The following is a 26495-nucleotide window of genomic DNA, read 5'->3' on the forward strand; positions in this document are numbered from 1 at the left end:
TATGAGCAAAGACGTTTTTTCATATAAAAAATTATATTTTTTTCGGGATTTGGATAAAATTTTGGATTTTCTAAGGGTGATTATGAAGCAAACTGCTTTTCGCTTTAGGACACACAGTTTAGGAGATATGAGCAAAAAAAAATTAAATAAAAAAAATCGATTTTTCAGGATATGACTGGAATTTTGGGTTTTCTAAGTGTGATCACGAATTAAGCTCCTTTTCGCTGTAGGGTGCGTAGTTTAGGAGATATGATCAAAAGATGTTTTTCATATAAAAAATTATATTTTTTTCGGGATTTGGATAAAATTTTGGATTTTCTTAGGGTGATCACGAATCAAGCTGCTTTTTGCTCTAGGACACATAGTTTAGATATGAGCAAAAGAAAAGTAGTTCATATAAAATAGGAGATATGAGTAAAAAAATTAAACAAAAAAATCGATTTTCAGTATTTGATTGAATTTTGGGTTTTCTAGGGGTGATCACAAATTAAACTCATTTTTGCTCTAGCACACAAGTTTAGGAGATATAAGCAAAAGAAGATTTTTTTTATAAAAATGTCGATTTGGGTGGAATTTCGGATTTTCTAGGGGTGAACACGAATTATGCTCCTTTTCGCTATAGGATGCATTGTTTAGGAGATATGAGCAAAAGAAGTTTTTCATATAAAATTTTCGAATTTTTCGATATGGATGGAATTTTGGATTTTCTAGGTGTGAGAATGAACTGACTCAACGCTAGAATTTTTCTATTCTAGAGATCAATTTAAATTTGTATTCCTCAGTAAAAGGAACTATATTGCTTCTGTAAACTCAATTCCTACAAGTTCAGACGTTTTTTTTTTACTACTTCGGCTCCATTTATTTCTGTGTTTTTGCAGTGTTTTTTTGTATCTTCTTCTCAAAACCTTTAATTTGTTTGTTTTTTCTCTACTCTTCTTTGCCAGTCAATTACCTGAGCCGACAGTTGAGAGTCTTTAGAAATATTCAATGCATTAGTGTTCGCATTCATTTGTTGCATTATGTGGTTGCAAAACATTTCACACCGAAACATCCCAAAAATGCATTTGGACCATAAGTGATCATGGTGCTAAAACCATAATATGTGTAGGAAAATAGTTACATTAACGGGTGAGTATAGTTGCTACTAAATTTTTTAGCCTCTATGAAAATAAAAAAAAGTTAGTACATCTCTTTAAATTACACATTTTATTACGATTTAAGACTATATAATAAATATACAATAAAAACTGGTTTCCAATAAGGGCCACTTTCTTTGATAGGCAAACATTCAGTAATAATTTTAATATGTTTAACACTAATCCATGAACACTTAAAAGCTTTTTTGTTGCATCATTTACTTGCCGGATGTATTTTGTTTGCCAATATTATCTTCTCCTTCATTTCTTCTGATTTTCTTTAATAGGGTTTTTGATCTGGGATCATTCGAATGCAACAAAGTCTCCAAATGAGCTCTCAAATGATGGGAACGCGAAAAACGTTTGCCACAGAGCTCACAGCTTTAATAACAAAAAAAAAAAACAATATTAAAAATTGAGGATTTTTTTTAAAGAATTTCTTTTTTTTTTCTTACGCGTAAGCTTTAAATCCGGTATGGGTTAATTTATGAACTTTGAGAACTGAGGAGTAGGTAAAAGTTTTGCCACATGTTTCACACGAATATGGTCGTTCGTTTCGATGAATTCTATGGAGAAATGATATGCAATAAAAAGTTTATGGGAATGAATTTAAATATTATATTTAAAAAATATATATATTTAGTCCTACCTTTCATGTTTCATCAGTGTGGAACGATCTCCGAATGATCTTTTACAGTATTCACAAACATAGGGTTTGCTTCCAGTATGTTTACGAATATGACGGGATAATTCAAAGTTACAATGGAAAGATTGACCACATAATCTAGAAAAAAGGATATGGCAAATAAAATGAAAAGAAAAAGGGATATTAAGCGAATTTTTCAGGGTAGCTAACACGAATTGTCACCAAACTGCCATGACCTCCGCATATTTAGCAACCGAGTATTGTTGCCAGCTCAAGAACCTTGAAGTTAGCAAACCGATTGTGTTTGCAATCATGAATCGTTCTAATGCTGGTATCGGCACTAAAAGCCAATGAACAATTCATAAACTTAGCTGATCGAGTGCACCAATTTTCCATTGCAAAGAAGCATCTCTCAGATTAAATTAAATATGTCTCCGAACGATTTGAGAAGAGACAGCGAATTGAGCATCTTTCTACTATTAATATAAACTTACTCGCACTCAAAAGGTTTCTCGGCACGATGTCGCCTTAGGTGAGCTTGCAGAGAATATCGACGATCATAGACATTTCCACAAATATCGCAAACATGAGGTTTTTTTGGTGTCTTATTTCCTCGGTTTGATAAAATATCATCAGTTTCTACTGTAACAGCGCCACCACCTGATTTCATAGCCAAAATTGGTGAGGGATCATTTGCTTCTTTGTCATTAGTTTTGTTAGTTGCAATCTTAGTCACATCTTCAATGTGTGTATTTGGGTCCGGAATATCATCATTTACTTCTTCCGTAACCGTGGTCTCGTCATAATATTCCTCTTCATAGTATTCGTTAGGCGTATTTTCCAATTGGATTTGGGAAAAACTTGTATTGGAAGTTGAAGCTTCCATCTCATATTCTTTATGTGAGATATCCTCTACCACATATTCTTTATGTGAGATATCATCCTCCACGTATTCTTTATGTGTGATATGTTCTTGATTCTCTTGTTGCGTTGACACTTCGATTTCTTTATTGCTATCGAATGCAACATCACAAACGTATTCTTGAAGAAACATTTGAGAATTGAGGCATATTGATCTGAATTTAAAAGCTATATTTAAAAATGCCAAACAATTGTGGCATATGAGATCCGGTAGTTTTTCATGATTTGTAATCTAAAATTAAGTTTACTTGGTTACTCTAATTCCACTTTTAGATTATCTTAAGTTTGTTACTACCTTTATACCAGTACATATGTTGATTTTATCACAGACAGGGGGAACATCATTTCCAATAAAAATGGGAAACATATTATTATCCGTCTTGTTATTATGCAGACAAATGCGACAAGTTGTTGATGTCATTTGTATCTCCACATTGGTTCCTAGACGAAAAGGATGCAATTACTACTATTATCCATACCCAGAGAAACAACAGAAGCTAAATAAAATTTATTTTGTTTACTCAATACCCACCTTCGGCGGATAAATTTATCATCATGTAATGTTGTGGTTTGTTAAAAATATTTACATATTTTCCAATGCGATTTTACTTGGAGTGCGATTGTTTACGTTTTTATTGCCCACAAATAATCTTGTCAAAAAAGCATTGCCACACTAAAATGATAACAGCTGATACATACAAAACAAATATACGATTCTCTTCTGTTCATATTCTCTCTCTTTTCCTAAAAACCAAATGTAGATGGCGCCATAGAGTTTAGATTACATAGTGCCATTCTATTAAATACTGAAATAAATAAAGCTGAAAACCAGCATGTTTTCACGGTTACTTTTTTAAAGTTTTTAATTTAGAGACATAAAATGATTTGCATATAATTCCTTGGATCTTTTCCATCCGTTATTTGACAAAACTTGATAAAAATATAATCGTTGATAAAAATATAATCGTTTTGGTGAGAAAACGGAACATAGTACTCACCTTAACTCGAAAAAAGTTAAACCTCATTCATTTTCCCATATCAAAAGGTGTTGCGTATGAAATTGGACTATTTACACGTTTCTCGGGAAAAGTGTCTTCCAATTTCAACTGTTGTGAATAAGTATAAGTGTACGCTGGAACTAACTTCGCTTTTTACAGTTGGAAATCAAAATTAAAAAAAAACCGACGAAATATATAATTTTCTGGGCTGCTCTCATAACTTGGAAGATTTCAAAAAAAAATTACTTAACCCTGCTAAATACGATTTGGGTCACTTTATATTAAAAAAATTGTTTTTTTAATTAATTTTAAGACCTGAAATTAATTAATTAGTTGCTTGAAAAACATTTGAATTGTAGCATTTTTCAAGCGGTTGTGTTTATTAGGATTGTATTGAAGATATTGAGTACTCATTTAATTGTTACGAGTACTTAAAAACTTAGTCAGTAACGAGTACTTGTAATCAAATACTCGTTACTAATAAAATAACGTGCCATCAAAGGGTCTTATTAGCCTTTAAACACTTATTTCCAAATAGTTTTAAAAGTTATGTTAATTGTTAGGAATATATTAACAAATTTAAAGGCAGGTATTATATGGAAACATTTCGATGGGAAATTAATTCACGTTAATCACATAAACTATTTGTTATCCTCATAGAACGCCTAAGAGTCAATCTATTCCTCCTATCATCGAGACAAAAACAAAGTTTTGCCGCACTAATGTCGCAAGCCTTAGATAAATTAGAGCAAGAACAGGAGGAGAGACGTCAGCAGAAGGAAGAGGCTATAGAAACAACTAAGGAAATGAAGAAACTAAAAAGAAATCTTAAACGTCGTAAATGGGTAGACTGGAATGAAGAAAAGAGTGATGCAAAACGGCCACCATTCAATCCAGCAGATAGGATAAAAAGGAAAAAGACAGCTATTTTATTGGGATATTCTGGAGCCAAATATTTTGGTATGCAAAGAAATCCTGGAATGGCAACCATTGAAGAGGAACTTTTTAAGGCAATGCACAAGAATAAATGGATTACCGATGAAAGCTATGAGCAGGCCCAACTGTGTATGTTTCAAAGAGCAGCCAGGACAGATAAAGGAGTTTCGGCAGCAAGACAAGTGTGCTCCATAAAATTGCGTAAGTTCTAAACGAGTTCTTATAAGTTTTTGAGGATACAGGAGTCAGCTTTTGAAAATAGGATTTAGTGTTGCAGATTGCCTTATGCAATCGTGTAGTACATTTACGTACAAGGCCAACTTCGAAGTTCCGCAGGTTTGGGGGTGTCCGCATCCACGTTATTCTCTTGTTTGAATTATTCTCTTTCTCAAACTAAAAGTCAATCGGTAGGGCAAATATTAGTGCAATGAGTGATGATTATTTGATCATTACAATCCCAATTTTTAATATGTTTGTTCTCATTTTACACTTTATATTCACCTCTGACATTATTAATAATTGCAGCTGAAGAATTGGATATAAAAGCGCTAAATGATGATCTTCCTGATCAAATACGTCTATTTGGAATCGAACGTGTTACAAAGGGTTTTAATGCCAAAGATCAATGTAATGCAAGGACATATACATACACTATGCCCAGTATAGCATTTGCCGAGTTCAACGATAAAACGGAATATGAAAAATTCCGATTGTCTCCGGAGAGATTAAAAAAAGCCCAAGAAGTTCTTGAAATGTTTGAAGGCACCAAAAATTTTCACAATTTTACAAGTCGGAAGTAAGTTTAATAATTTATCATATACAAACATTCAAATAATCTTTTTGGGGATATTTTCTGTCCAGAAACTTTTTAGATCCTTCCGCGAAACGTTTCATAATGTCCTTCACCTGTTCGGATCCATTCTTGAGTCCACAAGGTATTGAATTTGTTACGGTGAAAGTAAAAGGACAAAGTTTTATGCTGCATCAAATACGCAAAATGGTCGGACTTAGTATAGCTATTGTACGTGGCCACACAGATGTTGCCACCCTGGAGAGGGCCCTTACCGAAGAACGTTTGGATTTACCCATGGCTCCGGGTTTAGGTTTAGTTTTAGATACTGTCCATTATGAACGCTACAATGAGCGTTACGGACAAGACGGCATACATAATCCCTTGACTTGGGAGAAACAAGAACCTGAAATTCAAAATTTTATAGAAACAAAAATATTTGAAAATATCTATCGTACGGAAAGCGAGGAAAAACCTCTATTGGAATGGCTGGAAACATTAGATTTACATTCCTATGATGCAAGAAAGGAAGAGGCAACTGGAAATGATGGTAAAACAACGAATAAAGATGATGATAATGAAGAATAAATAGTGTGTTCATCTTTTCCATGTTCAAATATGCAAAGCTTTTTTTATTTAGCAAAACAAAATATAAAACAAACAAAAAAATATTTAAAAAAAAAAACACTTTAATGAATGTTCGAAAAGGCTTAGAAACGATTGCCCTTCTTCTTTTTATGTCCACCTTTGCGATGTTGCTGACGTGGGCCTGGAGTTGGTTCCTGATATACGGGTGTGGCAGGAGAGTTTTTGCCCAAATTGGCCCTATTGGACATATCACTGAAAAAGAAAAACGAGAAAATTATATCCATGTTTAGTTTTCCATTTTTACTCTCTGTTTCTTACTATTGATCGGCAGCTTGTGATGACATGCCCTGAGAGCCTTTGATAACTTCCTTGGTTCTACGATCACGTTTCTTGCGATAACCGGTGCGCTCATATTTAGGTAACCATCTTTCGGGATCGGGAGCCACCTCGGCATTATAGTTCTTAGGCAATTTACCCTTACGTTTACGTTTGTTATTTTTCTTTCGTTCCACAACAGGTGTGCCTGGTGACATCTCAATTTTGGCGTTTGCCGATTTCTTTGCTGCCTTAGTTGACATGACCCAATTAGCCGATTCCAAAGCATCAATTTCCGATGTGGTGGTCAGAGTTTCTAATTTCGGCAATTTTTTGCTGACTTCCAATGCTTTTTTGGGATTGTATTGGGCATAGGCTATAACCAATTGGGCCAACACTTTCATATCGTTGGGTTTCAATTTGAGCAACTCTTCCAGAGAGCTAGCCGCAGTTTCAGTAGCTCCACCACGCAAATGGAACTCAGCAGCTTGGCGCCACATATCGGACAAGTCAGCACTGCTAACATTGTTCTTTTTATACCAATCAACTGCGGTTTTCAACAATTCCGAAGCAGCTGGTTTGTTATTCAAGCCCAAATATAAGGTAACCAAAGCAGATACTATTCCCGGCTTGTATTTAGACTCGCCCAAAGATAAGAAAACATCAACAGCTCCCTTGCGATCACCTTGTGACAACAACAGCTGAATAATGGCAAATTTCGTAGCAAAGGCTTGATCCTTATCTTGGGTGGTTGATGCATGCTTTTGCAATAGATCTATGGCCTCCTTGTTCTTCTTATCTTTGGCCAATTGAGTTGCTTTTATCAACACAGCTTGGAATGCCAAATCCGGATATTGATTGGCCAACTTTGTACAGAATTGCTGTACCTGATCACTGGCATTAGTAAATAATGCTAGGAGGCAATTGTTTAAAGCAATGGCCTTTTTCTGGCGCGTTGTGAGCTTATGTTCACAAGCATCGGCTAAAGCTGAGCGTATTTTCTTCTTGGAATCAAATACATGCTGATCCTTATTTATTGCAACCGAGTTATTGCTGGCAACTGCCACTAAAGCTGGATCTTTTGGTTTGTTTTTCAAAACCTCGGCATAAATCGATGCTGCTTCCTTGGTCTTGCCTTGCATTTGCATACAGTAGGCAATCTGCACCCTTACAACATCCAATTCTTCTCGGATTTCCTCTTCGGAGGCTCCATCGTCTTCCAAAGTTTCACGACATAGCTTTTCGCTGGCTCTCAATTTTTTCTCAGCTTCCGCAAATTTCTGACGATTCGACAGAATACATGAACCATTGAAATGCTGCTCATAAGTCTCCTCCGGAATGTCCGGAATATCCTTGGTCTCATCCAAAGCCAAGTTGGCTGCAACAGCACTCAAATTAGTACGCCTTTCATCTTCATAATCATCGTTGGTATTTTTAATGATTTCCTTGTACGATTCGAAGCATTCATCAAATCTTTCCAAACGGTATAGGACTTGGGTGCGCAATTCCTTGAGATTTGGAGGTAATGCCGGCAAACGAGCATCATCGATTGTCTTTAAGGCATTTTCTGGTTTATTGAGACGATATTCACAATATGCTTTTTCGAAAACCAAGTTCGATGATAGCTTATTCTTATCTATGAATTTAAGAGCTTCTTCGAACTTGGAGACTTGGATAAGACATATAACCTTGCAATGTAAGGCAGTTTGATCATCCGGTGCTACGCCAAGAACTAAAATAAAATAAAATGTTATGATTTTTAGTATCTTAACAAAGGAGTTGGTAATTTCGATTACAAAATCAGGGCCTAAATAGTACTTTCACCCATTTTAATGAGAGGACATGTGTAACTCACTTCTATTGACGGCTTTCATTGCTTTGTCAAATTCTCCATTCTGACCAAACTTGTTTACATCTGCATATGCTGCCTTAATAACAGCTTCCTTGGGATTGGCGTCTTTAGACATTATTCAATACCCTTCTAGAAATCCAGCTTCTGTTTAAAATTCTAATAAATACCACCGAACCACCAATAACTACGTGTCGTGTCGCCTCAAGTTGTCAGACTTTTTTTTCAATTGCCATTTTTCAGCAACTGCTTCGTATCATAGTACTTTTTGGACCACTCCGATTTTATACAGCTGCAAATTTGATCGTGGGGTGTTCAGATTAGAGACAAATTTGTACAACAATGTCATTCAATTTTTTTTTTCAATTTCCATTTATTTCGTAATACAAAGCCAATGAGGCGGCCAAATAACATGACTATAGCACTATAGCCTAAGTAAAGATACATAAAACAATAAGTGTGTAAATTTAAAATTGCATTACAATTTTAATCAATTTTAATTTTAATTTAATCGATAAGAAATCATATATACAGAGAAGAAGGGAGCCACCGTGGTGCAATGGTTAGCATGCCCGCCTTGCATACACAAGGTCGTGGGTTCGATTCCTGCTTCGACCGAACACCAAAAAGTTTTTCAGCGGTGGATTATCCCACCTCAGTAATGCTGGTGACATTTCTGAGGGTTTCAAAGCTTCTCCAAGTGGTTTCACTGCAATGTGGTTATGTGGCAGCCCGATTTATCGGGCTCACTTAGACTATTCAGTCCATTGTGATACCACATTGGTGAACTTCTCTCTTATCACTGAGTGCTGCCCGATTCCATGTTAAGCTCAATGGCGGCTGTCACTAAATTTTTGCCTACGGCAGCAGAGCTTGACGGCTAAGTCGATATAAATTTGTCCATTCGGCGGCGGGCAATTATCCATTATAAAATCAATTTAAAGTTATTCGAGATTAGTCGTACAACCAATCTTACAATGTTTGCAAAATTATTATAGCAGGATGAAATTGATTGAATTTGAGTGGAAGATTTAAAAATTTGGAAAAACATACAGCAATTATTAATACATGTTTACGATTTATATCGATATTTTTTATTTATTTGCGGCTAAATTTGCGCATATATATGCGCATACTGCCACTCTATTATGATCAACAGCATTGCTCAGAGAATGAAGCCGCCAACGGTTTTTGGCGAGTCGACTCCGCCGATTAATGCACCGTTCAGATAAGTTTTTCAGACCATAAGTTTTTCTGACCCGACGTAATCATTTAGCCTAGGGTTGATACGGTGAGGTTTGACAATGGAACGCTTTTGAATTTGGATGCGCGTATAACGAAAGAAAAGAAAAATTTAGTAGTTACAAAAAGAAACAAGGAACAACAACTGCACGCGGACGGGAAAATATCTGTCAACTCGCTTTCAGTGGTCTTCGGTCAGATTCGGTCATTTTAGTTTTTTATTTCTTCTAATAATTTCCCAATTTCTGGTCGGGAACCGGAAGTAAGGCTCACAATTACTTTGAAATTAAAGAGAAATACTTGTTATTTTTAAACGAAAGTTTTGTGAATCTCGAAAGAAAAAAAAAATAGAACAGCTTGGACGCCATTTTGGGCCAAGAAGAAGAAGAGGAATAAAAACAACAAGCAATAGTTAGCAGAAAAAAATATTAGAAGAGAAAATTTCAGTCTGTGTGTGTGTGTGTGTGAATGTATGGTGTGTGTGCGTGAAAAATATAGCAAAAATAATTTCTATTTTTAAAAGAAGCAAAAATCTTGAAAGAAAGTGAACGTGGTGGATTTGAACGAGTTTTCTATGTCCAATCAGCTCGCAATTAATGTGATTTTTCTTTTTCTGTGTTAAGAAACGAAGTGTCAAAAAGAAAGAAGAAAAAAAACGAGTACACAGACAGCCAGCCATCGCACAACAAACAATGGCCAAAGTTTACGAAAAATCCATTTCCCAGCTTAGCAACAATTCACAGCAGCATCTTTCTCCAACCCAACTTTTACAACACCCACCCATATTTCAACAACAACACTCCCTATTAAGCAATGGCAGCGGCAACCTCAACAGCAACAACAATAATGCCCTTGCAAATGCCAACATTATGAGTGGTATGAGCTCTTTTGATGATGACTCCCTGCCAGACTATTCTGAATTCGATTCGGAATCGGTAACACTGGATTATTTCAAGGAAAGGTAGGCCGTCGCCGATATTCGCCCTTGCCGTTTTTTTGCGTTTTGCCTGCCGCCTGCCTGACCCACCTTATTCTGCACATGATCAGCGTTCCCTCTCCACCCTCCTTTTCAGCCATTCAACAAATGAATATATAGTGGGGTGGGGATGCTTGGTCATTGAAACATAAACGACGATGAAATTGTGTGTGTTGTCTTGTTGTTGTTGTTATTATTATTGGCTTTCGTTTGTTATTCTTTTATTCGTTGAAGTTTGTTTTTGTTTATTGTTGTTTTATTTTCACATATTGTTCTTTTTTTATTTTCCTTTCGTTCAATATTCAATATTACTTTTTGCAGTAGCAGCAAAGACCATAGCATCTGGCTGTGTTTGGTTGTGTATTTTGTTTTTGCTTTGTTTTTGTTGACATTGTTTTTCTTGTTTTTCTTGTTTTATTTGTTGGTGTTGGTTTTTTGGACAACTTCAAGTTTTATGTTTGCAAAAACACCAAGGTTATTAAACATAAAATTGCATCGTCATTGATTTTAATAAAACTTTCCAAAATACTGAATGGAAGAGATATCATTAGATGTTACAATTAACTCAACAAATATGTTCAATAGGAAATTATTTGCTTAGTGTGGTCATTTTTTTATTTAACTGTAGGAGCATCGGGATGCAGTGCTTAGCAAGATCACATTCAACCCCAGACACGAACAAAGTATCCAAAATGATTTCAAATCTTTCACTGCACTGCTTGCTCTTGGCCTGATTCAAATTTCAGAGTAGTATATGGGAAACACTTTCCAATAAGGAAATAAATAACTGGCTATACTAAAGCCAGACAAATGATTTTCTTGTTCTATTTGCAAACGAAAATAATCCATTGTCCATTAACCACCATATCACAAATCTCAATATCGACACAATGTAATGAATAGTCTAAATGAGCCTGGACTAACAGGCTGCCATTTGTCATGAATTATTTATGATGTATTATCGACGATCGAAAGGGTTATGAGACGAGAGTATATTGTTGAATATCCTTGGGACGAACAAAAGATTCATGCAGTGTATTATGTTCGGATGTACTATTCAAGAAAAATATCTATATTTTGTTAGGTAGGTTAGGTGGCAGTCCGTTATTATAACCATAGAACGGTGATGGGGGTATAATAAGTTTGTCATACCGTTTGTAACACATCAAAATATCGAATTCCGACTATATAAGGTTAGGTTAGGTGGCAGCCCGATGTATCAGGCTCACTTAGACTATTTAGTCCATTGTGATACCACATTGGTGAACTTCTCTCTTATCACTGAGTGCTACCCGATTCAATGTTAAGCTCAATGACAAGGGACCCCCTTTTTATAGCCGAGTCCGAACAGCGTTCCACATTGCAGTGAAACCACTTAGAGAAGCTTTGAAACCCTCAGAAATGTCACTAGCATTACTGAAGTGGGATAATCCACCGCTGAAAAACTTTTTGGTGTTCGGTCGAAGCAGGAATCGAACCCACGACCTTGTGTATGCAAGGCGGGCATGCTAACCATCGCACCACGGTGGCTCCCGTGATGATCAGGGAGAAATTCTAAGACGTTATAGCGATGTTCGTCTGTCTGGATGTCTGTTGTAATCACGCTATAGGCTTCAATAATAAAGCTTTCTTGCTTAATTTTTGAACAAGCCCATTTTTTGGCTCCAAGCTATATCGGTCCAGGTTTTGATATACCCAGAATCCTTCTAGAATCCGTAGTTTTTATCAAATTTGCCTAAAATTAGTAATCTGGATGCATTTTAAGACCATAAAGAGGTGTTCCGAAAATGGGAGTATTGGAACAAGTTTTGGTATAGCTCCCATATATACCGATCTCCCGATTTCACTTTTTGGGCTTCTAGAATCCGTAGCTTTTATCCAATTTAACTGAAATTTGAAATCTAGAAGTATTTTAGAACCAAAAAGAGGTGTGCCGAAAATGGTGAGTTTCGGTCCGAGTTTTGTTACAACCCCCATATAGACCGATCTCCCGATTTTAATTCTAGGGCTTCTAGAATACGCACTTTTCGTCCAATTTGCCTAAAATTGGAAATTTAGAAGTATTTTATGATCACAAATTTGTGTGACGGAAATGGCGGTCCCCATATAGGCCGATCTCTTCTTGGGCTTGTAGAAACCGTAGTTTTTTTTATTGAATTTGCCTGAAACGAGAAATCTAGAGGTATTTTAGAAACATAAAGAGGTGCGCCGAAAATGATGAGTATCGGCCCATGTTTTAGTATAGCCCCCATATCAACCCAATTTTACTTTTTGGGCTTCTAGAACCCATAGTTTTTATCGAATTTGCACGAAATTGGAAATCAGGTGGCTTTTTAGGACTATAAATAGAAATGAGTTTATTTTTTGGGAATCTAGAAACCGTAGTTTTGATCAAATTTGCCTGAAATTGGAATTGTAGAGGTGTTTTAGGATCATAAATAGGTGCGCAGAATATATTGTGTACACTTTTTGATATAGCCCCCTTATAAAACGGCCCTCCGATTTGAATCTAGATTCTAGAACCATGTTTTTGGCATATCCCCCATAGTTTTTTATCTGATTTGCCTGAAATTTTTAATTCGTCGTCTGTTGACGATGATTGATGTCGGTCGTCTGGCGTTCTGGCTGATTTGTTGCTGTTCGGTGGTTTATGACAGATTCTGTTCGTGGTAGGTTTTCGTTGATGGGAATTGATTTCTGCTTCGGATGCCTTCGCTACCGTTGATCGTTGTGGGGCTAACTTCGGTGTCGGCAGTGGAGTGATAGTCGCGATCAGCTTCGGGTCGGTAATCGGTCAGGGTCGGTGTTTAGTAGTACTGACGACTATCATGCAAACAACTACTAAGGCTACTAGCTAGTCTACGAGCGAACAGTAGCCCCGAAGGTCTCTGTGGTGGAACAGGTCTCTGTGGGGGAACAGTAGGCCCAAAGGTCTCTGTGGTGGAACAATAGGCTCGAAGGTCTCTGTGGTGGAACAGTAGGCCCGAAGGTCTCTGTGGTGGAACAGTAAGCCCGAAGGTCTTTGTGGTGGAACAGTAGGCCCTAAGGTCTCTGTGGGGGAACACTAGGCCCGAAGGTCTCTATGGTGCAGTGTTGCCAGGTGATGTTTGATTCTTCCCCCCAAATCTTAAGAAAAAAACCCTAAATTGGTCTATACTTTTTTCAAAAACCCCCAAAAAATTTAAGAATGTATATAGTACAATAAGGGGTACGAAATTTCGTGAAAAAATCCACAATTATATATATACTGAAAGAAGAGGGTTATTTTCTGAGAAACGAAATTTTAGACAAACTAAATTTTCTTTTGATGCTAAAAATTTTCTTTTGAAGTAAACAAAAATCATTAGATGAAATCATTACCAACAACACTTGTCACAAATTCGGGTTTATTTGCTCCTTAAGAAAATACTTTATAACAAAAGGGAATTTCGTATTTTCTAAAATTTCGTCCCTGAGGAAAGCAGGCAAAACAAAATAATTCAATGTATAAATCTTTTAAATCAAACTAATTAAAAAAACGGGTTATAAAGTATAAATAATGGAAATAAAAAATAAAATTATAGTTATTCGCGAGAAATTATAGGACCAAAAATTTAACTGCTAAGTTAAATTAAAAATGCCCTGTTGAAAGGCGTTTGAAAAAAAAAAACGAAAATAATGCTATTGCATACTTGCATATATTTAGGAACTTGAGTTGAGTTCCCGCATCTTTTTTTCATAATTCATGACAGAATTGTTCCGAATTTGGCTTAGAATTGCTCCACTATATAAGGTCGTAAGATATTTTTTACCCCCAAAAATCCACCCAAATAAAAATTACCCCTAAAAATCCCACCAAACATGTAAAAAACCCCTAAATTTAGAGGGAAAACCCCCAACCTGGCAACACTGCTGTGGTGGAACAGTAGGCCCGAAGGTCTCTGTGGGGGAACAGTAGGCCAGTGTTGCCAGGTGATTTTTGATTCTTCCCCCCAAATCTTAAGAAAAAAAACCCCTAAATTGGTCTAGGCTTTTTTCAAAAACCCCCAAAAAATTTAAGAATGTAAAAAGTACAAAAAGGGGTCCCAAATTTCGTGAAAAAATCCCGTAGTGATACACTTTAAAAATTGAATTTAACACAAATATATATACTGAAAGAAGAGTTTTCTTTTCTGGGAAACTGAATTTTGGACAAACTAAGTTTTCTTTTTATGCTAAAATTTTTTTCTTTGAAGTAAATAAAAAATAAAATTTGCTCTTTAAGAAAATACTTTATAACAAGAGAGATTTTCGTTCGTTTAAAATTTCGTCCCTGAGGAAATTATTTTTTATTTGGATGTAATTATACTATATGTATATCAATTTAAAAAGCAGGCTTACTCTTAAAATGCTTTCAGCTGCTAAGTTCAAATACGATTGTTTTTAATTGTGTCAAATATTAAAAATGCCCTTTTGATTTTGTATTTAGGATCTTCTTCTTGGCTTTCCGCTTCTTTTTTCTCATAATTAATGCCAAAATTGTTCCGAATTTGCTTGAGAATTGCTCCACTTTAATAGGTCCAAGATATTATTTTACCCCCAAAAATCCCCCCAAATAAATGTTACTCCTAAACGTGAAAAACCCCCTAAATTTGGGGGGAAAACCCCTAACCTGGCAACACTGCAGTAGGCCCGAAGGTCTCTGTGTAATATATATTTCGCGTCTGGGAATAAGTTCCACAGGCGACGCAAAGAAAGTATTACCGAACTTCGAGGGGGACGATGTGCAATGAGCCACTCGTAGGATTAGCACCTAACTGTATACAGTAGATGCTGGTGATGTCCAGAGTCTCAGTCATTCGCCTATCCGAGTCTGCCTTTGGTCGGCAAAACGGCCACCATATAAGTAGGGCACACAATGAAGTGACTGCGAATTGTCACTGCCTGAATGAAATAAACAATTAATTCCTTGTCACTAAAAATCACTCTTACGTACTAAGACCTAGTGGTGGGTTATGTGTGTGTGTGTGTGTGTAGTGTTGGTTGGTTGACTGTTGGGTGACGTAGCTAGTGTTAATAATGTAATGCAAAATGGACTAAGTCACTTTTGTACGTAAAAAGCACTAAGTCGATTCTGGCACGTTACAAACATTATTTAAAACATTGTTGCAATAACCCAGTAGGCGCAAATGATCAGTGTTATCTGGCGCATTTTAATCATATTTTATGAATTTATAAATTTTAATATGTAAATAAAGAAATAATCAACAAATCATCGCCCATCATTTGTAAAAACCCTGTGGGAAAGATAACAGAGTTGACTTTTTGACTGATATATAATGTTCCTACAAATTTATTCAGATGGTTAACTTGCAATCTTTGTTCTCTGTATTTCGAAAAGTGACATATCATCAAATCTATCAACGATATGGCTGTGCAATTCAATATTCACTTAATATCATTACACAGAAACATACCTGGGCTAGGGATAAGATTCAGAAGCAGCAGGATCTAGCTTACATATTCTATGGGAAGTAGAATCTATTGGTATGCCTCTAGCTATCTCGAAGCTCATATTGCGCGAGAAGGCTATTTTTGTGGCGAATAATTTATGGGAGAACCGTAAAAATTGCGAAGACACCAAACAAAGGTGAACACCCATCGTTGCCTGTATTTCGTCCACTTTTAGAAGATTTCCAAATCTGAGAGTTCAATTTTAATACGATAATCTAACAAATGTCTCACGAAAATTGTGCACTTTCGATAGATGTCTCCTTATACAAAATGTAAAAAAAAATCTATTCACATCCCACATAGTCTAGACGAAGTAAAAATTTCATATATATTTTCGGTTTTTTTTTCTTCATCGTAGCAAACGTCGTTAGCCAAATAATGACGTTTCATCTCATCATCGCCATTATCATATCATCACAATGGTGAGAATTGCTGACAATTTTGCTGTCATACATTTTAATTATGAAAGCGCAACAAGCCCAAATTAAAATTAGCACATAATTTTCTTCGACACGCCATGTGCTACATGATTTAATGTAGCTAGTTTGCTATAGTTTAAGGTAGTAGTATTATACGTAGTTATTAGCGCTTGGCTTTAATATTTCTACATTTAAAGCTTGTCTCATCCATCCAGATGTTTGTTCATTAATCTTGTTCGTGTGAATTTTGGGCTTACAAGTTGCGATATTTGTCTTTTTTTAACAAACTGCGGATGCCGGACCATCGTCGTTTGTGGTATTACCAAATAGTGTTGTCAGTACACTTAGATTGAAATTCTTGAAAACTTGCCAAAATGTGTGCTTGAACTCTATACGTACGTGTTTGTAGGTACTGAAATATCGTATATGTAGCTACTTTTATAGAGATGCATAGATAAATATGTGTTTCTTTCTTTCGAACGATACCAAAACGAAATTATGGGATTGTTATGGGATATCAAACACAAAGGTAAATTGCAAATGAGGTATTCATAATTATTGCAAAAACGATGTAAAGTAACATTTTGTCAAATTTTATTTGTAAAATATTTTTTTTAAATAAAAATTATAATTGTCTATGGAAAATTTTGTCAAAATTGTATTAATCTATTGAAAATTTTGAATTATTAAAATAAAATTGTTGTCAAAAATTAATTCTGTCAAAATTTTATTTGGCTATAGAAACTTTTGTCTAAAAAAAATGTTCTCAAAATTTTATTTCTATAGAAAATTTCGTCGAAATTTTATTTCTATACAAAGTTTGGTCAAAATTTTATTTATATATAGAAAATTTTGTCAAATTTTATTTCTATAGAAAATTTTGTTAAAACTTTATTTCTATAAACAATTTTGTCAACATTTTAGTTCTATAGAAAATTTGGCAAATTTTTATTTCTATAAACAATTTTGTCAAAATTGTCTTATAGAAATTGTCTATAGAAATTTTTGTCAAAATATTTTTTGTATAAAAAAAATTTCTCAAAATTTTATTTCTATAGAAAATTTTGTCAAAATTTTATTTCTATACAAAGTTTTGTCAAAATTCTATTTATATATAGAAAATTTTGTCAAATTTTATTTCTATAGAGAATTTGGCAAATTTTTATTTCTATAAACAAATTTGTCAAAATTGTCTTATAGAAATTTTTGTCAAAATATTTTTTGTCTAAAAAAAAATTTCTCAAAATTTTATTTCTATAGAAAATTTTGTCAAAATTTTATTTCTATACAAAGCTTTGTAAAAAAAAATATTTCTATAGAAAATTTTGTCAAAATTTTATTTCTATAGAAAATTTTGTCAACATTTTATTTCTATAGAAAATTTTGTAAATTTTATATCTATAGAAAATTTAGTCAAAATTTTATTTCTATGGACAATTTTGTCAAAATTTTATATCTATAGAAAATTTAGTCAAAATTTTATATCTATAGAAAATTTAGTCAAAATTTTATTTCTATGGACAATTTTGTCAAAATTTTATTTCTATAGACAATTTTGTCAAAATTTTATTTCTATAGAAATTTTGTCAAAATTTTATTTCTATAGAAAATTTTGTCAAAATTTTATTTCTATAGAAAATATTATCAAAATTTTATTTCTATAGAAAATTTTGTCAAAATTTTATTTCTAAGAAAATTTTGTCAAAATTTTATTTCTATAGAAAATTTTGTCAAAATTTTATTTCTATAGAAAATTTTGTCAAAATTTTATTTCTATAGAAAATTTTGTCAAAATTTTATTTCTATAGAAAATTTGGTCAAAACTTTATTTCTATAGAAAATTTTGTCAAAACTTTATTTCTATAGAAAATTTTGTCGAAATTTTATTTCTATAGAAAATTTTATTTCCATAGGAAATTTTATCAAAATTTTATTTCTATACAAAGTTTTGTCAAAATTTTATTTGTATATAGAAAAATTTGTAAAAAATATTATTTCTATAGAAAATTTTGTCAAAACTTTAGTTCAATAGAAAATTTTTTCAAAACTTTATTTCTATAGAAAATTTTGTCAAAATTTTATTTCTATAGAAAATTTTGTCAAAATTTTATTTCTATAGAAAATTTTGTCAAAATTTTATTTCTATAGAAAATTTTGTCAAAATTTTATTTCTATAGAAAATTTTGTCAAAATTTTATTTCTATAGAAAATTTTGTCAAAATTTTATTTCTATAGAAATTTTGTCAAAACTTTATTTCTATAGAAAATTTTGTCAAAACTTTATTTCTAAGGAAAATTTTGTCGAAATTTTATTTGTATAGAAAATTTTGTCAAAATTTTATTTCTATAGAAAATTTTATCAATATTTTATTTCTATACAAAGTTTTGTCAAAATTTTATTTGTATAAAGAAAAATTTGTAAAAAATGTTATTTCTATAGAAAATTTTGTCAAAATTTTATTTTTATAGAAAATTTTGTCAAAACTTTAGTTCAATAGAAATTTTTTTCAAAACTTTATTTCTATAGAAAATTTTGTCAATTTTATTTCTATAAAAAATTTTCTCAATATTTTATTTCTATACAAAATTTTGTCAAAATTTTATTTCTATAGAAAATTTTGTCAAAATTTTATTTCTATAGAAAATTTTGTCAAAATTTTATTTCTATAGAAAATTTTGTCAAAATTTTATTTCTATAGAAAATTTTGTCAAAATTTTATTTCTATAGAAAATTTTGTCAAAATTTTATTTCTATAGAAAATTTTGTCAAAATTTTATTTCTATAGAAAATTTTGTCAAAATTTTATTTCTATAGAAAATTTTGTTAAAATTTTAGTTCTATAGAAAATTTTGTCAAAATTTTATAGAAAATTTTGTCAAAATTTTATTTCTATAGAAAATTTTGTCAAAATTTTATTTCTATAGAAAATTTTGCCAAAATTGTATTTCTATAGAAACTTTTGTCAAAATTGTATTTCTATAGAAAATTTTGTCAAAATTTTATTTCTATAGAAAATTTTGTCAAAATTGTGACTTCTATAGAAAAATTTGTCAAAATTTTATTTCTATAAAAAATTTTGCCAAAATTTTATTTCTATAAAAAATTTTGTTAAAATTTTCTTTCTATAGAAAATTTTGTAAAAATTTAATTTCTATAGAAAATTTTGTCAAAATTTTATTTCTATAGAAAATTTTGTCAAATTTTTATTTCTATAAACAATTTTGTCAAAATAATATTTCTATAGAAAATTTTGTCAAAATATTTTTTGTCTAAAAAAAATTTTCTCAAAATTTTTTTTTCTATAGAAAACTTTGTCGAAATTTTATTTCTATACAAAGTTTTGTCAAAATTTTATTTGTGTATAGCAAAATTTGTAAAAAATGTTATTTCTATATAAAAAATTTGGTCAAAATTTTATTTCTATAGAAAATTTTGTCAAAACTTTAGTTCTATAGAAATTTTTTTCAAAACTTTATTTCTATAGAAAATTTTGTCAAAATTGCGACTTCTATAGAAAAATTTGACAAAATTTTATTTCTATAGAAAATTTTAACAAAATGTTATTTCTATAAACAATTTTGTCAAAATTTTATTTGTCTATAGAAAATTTTGTCAAAATTGTATATGTCTATAGAAAATTTTGTCAAAATTTTAATTGGCCATGGAAAATATTGTCAAAATTTAAAAAAAAAAAATTTTGTCAAAATTTAATAGAAAATTTTGTCAAAATTTAATAGAAAATTTTTTCAAAATTTAATAGAAAATTTTGTCAAAATTTAATATATGCAAAATTGTACTAATCTATAGAAAATTTTGAATAATAAAATAAATTTTTTTGTCAAAATATTTTTATTTCTATAGAAAATTTCGTCGAAATTTTATCTCTATACAAAGTTTTGTCAAAGTTTTATTTGTCTATAGAAAATTTTGTCAAAAATTTTATTTGTCTATAGAAAATTTTGTCAAAATTGTGATATCTATAGAAAATTTTGTCAACATTTTATTTCTATAGAAAATTTTGTCAAAATTTTATTTCTATAGAAAATTTTGTCAAAATTTTATTTCTATAGAAAATTTAGTCAACATTTTATTTCTAAATTTTTGTCAAAATTTAATAGAAAATGTTGTCGAAATTCTACTTGTCTATAGAAATTTTTAAATTTTGAAAAAAATTTCTATAGACAAGTAGAATTTCGACAACATTTTTTTGTCTTTTTTTTCTATAGACATTTTTTGTCTATAGAAAATGTTGTCTATATGTTGAAAAAAATCTATTTTTCTACAGAAATTTTTGCCAAAGTTTTATTTTCATATTTATATCTAAGCACAAAATTCACTAGTTGTGAAGAATTTACTGTCATCAATTCCAGCTGGCCTAGATATGAAATATGTGACATTCTCACCGAATTATGTCTGAGCCGGAATACCGCATATGACAATAAAAGTGCGGCTTTCATGGGTTTTGGGGATTATTTGAGATACGTGGCAAATGGCTACTAAATCCACTTTTCCACTGAGTTATAGATTTCTTTAAAATGTGCCGCCTTAAGAGTGTTTCATGATACTGTGTACTAGCATTCTACGACGTTGTACATTTGTTTGTATATTTATGTGTATAATCTTCAGGGTGAAGGGTAGTAGTTGCCGTCCATTCAGACAGACTACTGAATACGACTGGCTGTCTTTTTTTCTCGTAGACAGCAATGGTCGTTGCCAAATTTTCTCAATGCTTTCATTTTGGTTTCTTCTTCTATCTTTTGCTTACATTACATTCATTTGTTCGGCATACAAAAGATGTTCATAAATTTTTTGATCCTTTGTGTCTAGCGACCATTTTCCATTCAAAATCGTCATCAGCAACAAAATCTTCCCAATCTGCAAATATTCTTCCGACATTGTTAAGTTAAGCTGATATCAAAACTCGATAGAGTAAAATCAGTATTTTATTATTTTGGCTACGGGTGGGTGGGAAAGCTGTCCTGATGAAGCCAGGAACTCCTTGCCCTTTTGGCACATTACAACTAGCCCAAGAAAAAGATAAAACCTCTTTCTCATATATTGAAATGAGATAAAGTTGCCGATGAACTACCATTTTAATGAAAGATATATGTATGTATGGTGAATGCGCCCCCATATGAATGATTCAATATTCATTGATGCTTGTTGGACTATGACTAAATGATGATGATGGTGTGCAGCCAATGAATGACTGACTCCCCCACCTATGACTATAAAAATGTTTTTATTTCACTTGTTCTGTAGTGTTTCACTTCGTATGTCTGGCTATTCAACGATATGCCAATGTATCGTAATTTTCGAATAGTAAAAAAAAAGACATATACACACACACACATACCAAAAATTGCGATGCGTTGGAATGATGTTAAAGAATTTGGAATCTTTTACAATGCTGACCTTGTATTATTAATATCTCACTATGGATATCATTTAAACATTTGGTCTTGGGATATCTGTTAAAATTTTTGGAAACATTTGATGCTATTTGAATTAGTAAACGAAAAGTATTTTTTTTCATTAAGAAAATCGAAATGTTAAGTGTAAAAAAGTATTATTTATAGAATGAGATTGGTGGGTTATGACGAAGCTTACAAAGTAATGTAATGTAATGTCATCAATATTTGCAATTAGTTTTTTTTGACGATCATTGGCAATATTAAAAAAATATATCGTTGATGAAAAGAAATTCACCACTGTTGATACTTTTGTTCAATTTTCTTTTCTTTCCCTGAGGTGATACTTTTGTGCAATTTTTTTTATTGCGCCTCTAATTTCCATGCCCTTTAAATTTTTGTGTCATATTTTGTTCACTTATTTTTTTGTTTGCAAGTTATTATTGCATATTCCGTTAAGATCGGTCATAATGGGAATATAATGGTCAAACTAATCAAAATAAAATGTTGACAAAATTTTCTATAAAAAAAAAATTTTTACAAAATTTTTTATAGAAATAGAATTTTCAATAAATTTTCTAAAGAAATAAAATATTGACAACATTTTCTATAGAAATAAAACTTTGACAAAATTTTTTATAGAAATAAAATTTTCACAAAATCTTATATAGAAATAATATTTTGACAAAATTTTCTATAGAAATAAAATTTTGACAAAATTTTCTGTAGAAATAAAATTTTGACAAAATTTTCTATAGAAATACAATTTTGGCAAAATTTTCTATAGAAATAAAATTTTGACGAAATTTTCTATAGAAATAAAATTTTGACAAAATAGATATAAAATTTTGACAAAATTTTCTATAGAAATAAAATTTTGACCAAATTTTCTATAGAAATAAAATTTTGACAAAATTTTCTATAGAAATAAAATTTCGACAAAATTTTGTATAGAAATAAAATTTTGACAAAATTTTGTATAGAAATAAAATTTTGTATAGAAATAAAATTTTGACAAAATTTTCTATAGAAATAAAATTTTGACAAAATTATCTATAGAAATAAAATTTTGACAAAATTTTCTATAGAAATAAAATTTTCTACAGAAATAAAATTTTGATAAAATTTTCTATAGAAATAAAATATTGAGAAAATTTTTTATAGAAATAAAATTTTGACAAAATTTTCTATAGAAATAAAATTTTGACAAAATTTTCTATAGAAATAAAATTTTGACAAAATTTTCTATAGAAATAAAATTTTGACAAAATTTTCTATAAAAATCAAATTTTGACAAAATTTTCTATAGAAATGAAATTTTAATAAAATTTTCTATAGAAATAAAATTTTGACAAAATTTTGTATAGAAATAAAATTTTGACAAAATTTTGTATAGAAATAAAATTTTGACAAAATTTTCTATAGAAATAAAATTTTGACAACATTTTCTATAGAAATAAAATTTTGACAAAATTTTCTATAGAAATAAAATTTTGACAAAATTATCTATAGAAATAAAATTTTGACAAAATTTTCTATAGAAATAAAATTTTGATAAAATTTTCTATAGAAATAAAATTTTGACAAAATTTTCAATAGAAATAAAATTTTGATAAAATTTTCTATAGAAATACAATTTTGACAAAATTTTCTATAGAAATAAAATTTTTATAAAAGTTTCTATAGAAATAAAATTTTCTACAGAAATAAAATTTTGATAAAATTTTCTATAGAAATAAAATATTGAGAAAATTTTTTATAGAAATAAAATTGACAAAATTTTCTTTAGAAATAAAATTTTGACAAAATTTCTATAGAAATAAAATTTTGATAAAATTTTCTATAGAAATAAAATTTTGACAACATTTTCTATAGAAATAAAATTTTGAGAAAATTTTCTATAGAAAAAAAAATTTTGAAACAATTTTCTATAGAAATAAAATTTTGACAACATTTTCTTTCTATAGAAATAAAATTTTGACAAAATTTTCTGTAGAAATAAAATTTTGAAACAATTTTCTATAGAAATAAATCTTGATAAATTTTTTTTATAGATTTTTTGAAGAATATTAAAGTTGATATCGATCTTTCTTTTAACAAAAAGTCGCTTCACGCGAAAATCTAGTGTTTGATTTCTGTATTCATAGAACAAATGCTGGACTGAAAAATGTTTAGCTAATCCCCCAAAAATTTTATACGCTATTTGTGAAACAAAATATTATTTCGTTATCCCATTTTTTTGTAACTACCTTCTAGCATCTTGTTCAAATAACCAAGAAAAAACTCTTTGTTTTCCATCACAGCACCACCATCACCACCTTCTTGTGAGACCTATTAAAACAACCTACACTCAAATAAGTGAGCGTAAATATTTTTCTTTTAACTTCAATAGCTTTCGTGCATCTCAAGATCTACTTGGCCATAAAAGAAACAAACATCCATAATCGATTCCAAGACCACTTTACATAAATTCAAATGGTAATTTTGGAAAAAAAAACAAGAAAATATCACATTACCCTTCAGTAGAGCAAAATGAAGAATAAAGGAAACTAACATCTAATAGCAACGCTAATTATGTGGAAGCAGGCAGAATCTGCTGGATTCTAGCTGCTGCTATTGCGAAGCATCCTCTTAAAAAATGCATAGAGAAAAAAAAACACAGAACCAACATAAAGTGGTTGGTACTTTGCTCTGCTACCTTCTTCGTCGTTTCGTTCTTTTTTTCCTGGGCCATAGATTAACGCAGATTTAGGGGGGTAGTGATGGTACCACAGTTGTTGATGACGAAGACGGCGGGTTGATGTTGCCACTTGTGTTACGCCAATCCACAAATACTTACTACTCGGAAAAATTAGTTTGAAGTGTAAATGTATTTTTAAAAGTAAACAAAACAAAAACAAAGTGTTCCAAAAACAATACCCACCAATGTTGGAAAGCTAAAACTTTTTTTCAAGGAAAATGTTTGCAAAGGGTGAGCATTAGACGGAAAAGCTTATGGAGTAGCCATAATGAATGTTGGCAGAATTATCCCGTGGTTGTGGCCGACTTGTGGACATGTTAATGATGTTTTGTACGGATTTGTATACTCTACACCATAGGATGGGAGTATACTAACATTGTCATTCCGTTTGTAACACATCAAAATATTGGTCTCAGATCTACCAAAAATTTTACTGAAAAATTACCAAACAAAAAAATCTTATTTTGCAAATTTTATTTTTATAGAAATATTATTAGCAATATTATTTCTATAGAAAAAATGTATGTCTATAGAAAATTTTGTAAAAATTTTATTTCTATAAAAAATTTTGTAAAAATTTTTATACTACAGAAAATTTTGTCAAAATTTTGTTTCTATAGAAAATGTTGTCAAAATTTTATTTCTCTAGAAAACTTTGTCAAAATTTTATTTCTATAGAAAATTTTGTCAAAATTGTATTTCTATAGAAAATTTTGTCAAAATTGTATTTCTATAGAAAATTTTGTCAAAATTTTATTTCTATAGAAAATTTTGTCAAAATTTTATTTCTATAAAACATTTTGTCAAAATTTTATTTCTATAGAAAATTTTGTGAAAATTTTATTTCTATAGAAAATTTTGTGAACATTTTATTTCTATAGAAACTTTTGTCGAAATTTTATTTCTCTAGAAAATTTTGTGAAAATTTTATTTCTATAGAAAATTTTGTCAAAATTTTATTTCTATAGAAAATGTTGTCAAAATTTTATTTCTATAGAAAATTTTGTCAAAATTTTATTTCTATAAAAAATTATGTCAAAATTTTATTTCTATAGAAAATTTTGTCAACAATTTTTTTTTATAAAAAATTTGGTCAAAATTTTATTTCTATAGAAAATTTTGTCAAAATTTTATTTCTATAGAAAATTTTGTCAAAATTTTATTTCTATAGAAAATATTGTCAAAATTTTATTTCTATAGAAAATTTTGTCAAAATTTTATTTCTATAGGAAATTTTGTCAAAATTTTATTTCTATAGAAAATTTTGTCAAAATTTTATATCTATAGCAAATTTGGGAAAATTTTAATTTCAATAGAAAATTTGGGAAAAATTTAATTTCAATAGAAAATTTTGTCAAAATTTTATTTCTATAAAAAATTATGTCAAAATTTTTATACTATAGAAAATTTTGTCAAAATTTTATTTCTATAGAAAATTTTGTCAAAATTTTATTTCTATAGAAATTTTGTCAAAATTTTATTTCTATAGAAATTTTGTCAAAATTTTATTTCCATACAAAATTTTGTAATAAGTTTATTTTTATGGAAAATTTTGTCAAAATTTTATTTCTATAGAAAATTTTGTCAAAATTTTATTTTTATAGAAAATTTTGTCATAATTTTATTTCTATAGAAAATTTTGTCAAAATTTTATTTCTATAGAAAATTTTGTCATAATTTTATTTCTACAAAAAAAAATTGTCAACATTTTATTTCTACAGAAAATTTTTGTGATATCGGAGTGCTGTCAGCTTTCGTAATATTGTTTCACAAAAATTATTCTTCCAGGCGGGTTCACTGTTTTTTCAGTGTAACATATTGTAACCAATTGTGGGCGCAGGAAAAAATTGTAAACATTCCATTCATAAAATAGAAGCTTGAAAATATTTCCCCCGATGTGTAATTAGTAAATATGCAGTAACAATGGAGAATATAAACGAAATGGATTTGTAATACAACAATATGGGACATTCACTGCCGTTATCCTATCGTTCTCATCAGTTGCAATGTATTTTTTTCAAGTTTACTCATCACTTCCTACTTCTCTTGAACAAC

At 30.5% G+C, this 26495-nt stretch overlaps 4 protein-coding genes across 9 annotated transcripts in view; 2 read left to right on the top strand and 2 right to left on the bottom strand.

Annotated features, from left to right (window-relative positions):
- Positions 1-1187: 1187 nt before the first annotated feature.
- LOC142220792 (uncharacterized) lies at positions 1188-3367 on the bottom strand. The gene is made up of 6 exons (XM_075290135.1): positions 3236-3367; positions 2999-3144; positions 2277-2935; positions 1786-1920; positions 1592-1702; positions 1188-1517 (listed from the first exon to the last, which is right to left on the bottom strand). Exons 1-6 carry the CDS (start codon positions 3258-3260, stop codon positions 1355-1357), a joined length of 1239 nt encoding a protein of 412 aa, XP_075146250.1. The 5' UTR covers positions 3261-3367; the 3' UTR covers positions 1188-1354.
- Positions 3368-4158: 791 nt separating this feature from the next.
- Pus1 (Pseudouridine synthase 1) lies at positions 4159-6046 on the top strand. Of its 2 annotated transcripts, none has more exons than XM_075290133.1 (4): positions 4159-4286; positions 4362-4838; positions 5163-5433; positions 5499-6046. In XM_075290133.1, exons 2-4 carry the CDS (start codon positions 4424-4426, stop codon positions 6013-6015), a joined length of 1203 nt encoding a protein of 400 aa, XP_075146248.1. In that variant the 5' UTR covers positions 4159-4286; positions 4362-4423; the 3' UTR covers positions 6016-6046. The 2 variants fall into 2 exon arrangements, with proteins under 2 accessions (XP_075146248.1, XP_075146247.1); XM_075290132.1 differs by having other exon boundaries at positions 4172-4290.
- On the bottom strand, positions 6030-8415 carry Srp72 (signal recognition particle 72). The gene is made up of 3 exons (XM_075290131.1): positions 8186-8415; positions 6334-8062; positions 6030-6267 (listed from the first exon to the last, which is right to left on the bottom strand). Exons 1-3 carry the CDS (start codon positions 8295-8297, stop codon positions 6138-6140), a joined length of 1971 nt encoding a protein of 656 aa, XP_075146246.1. The 5' UTR covers positions 8298-8415; the 3' UTR covers positions 6030-6137.
- A 1131-nt stretch (positions 8416-9546) lies between these two features.
- LOC142220793 (transmembrane protein 47) overlaps positions 9547-26495 on the top strand; it is a 38906-nt gene continuing 21957 nt past the window's right edge. Inside the window, exons 1-2 of one of the 5 annotated variants that reach the window (XM_075290136.1) lie at positions 9556-9683; positions 10045-10382. In XM_075290136.1, the coding sequence (XP_075146251.1) occupies positions 10114-10382 (269 nt within the window). In that variant the 5' untranslated portion in view covers positions 9556-9683; positions 10045-10113. The other 4 variants (XM_075290138.1, XM_075290140.1, XM_075290139.1 and 1 more) reach the window with 4 other exon arrangements.

This window comes from Haematobia irritans, chromosome 1, assembly GCF_050003625.1.
Source record: "Haematobia irritans isolate KBUSLIRL chromosome 1, ASM5000362v1, whole genome shotgun sequence".
Lineage (NCBI taxonomy): Eukaryota > Metazoa > Arthropoda > Insecta > Diptera > Muscidae > Haematobia > Haematobia irritans.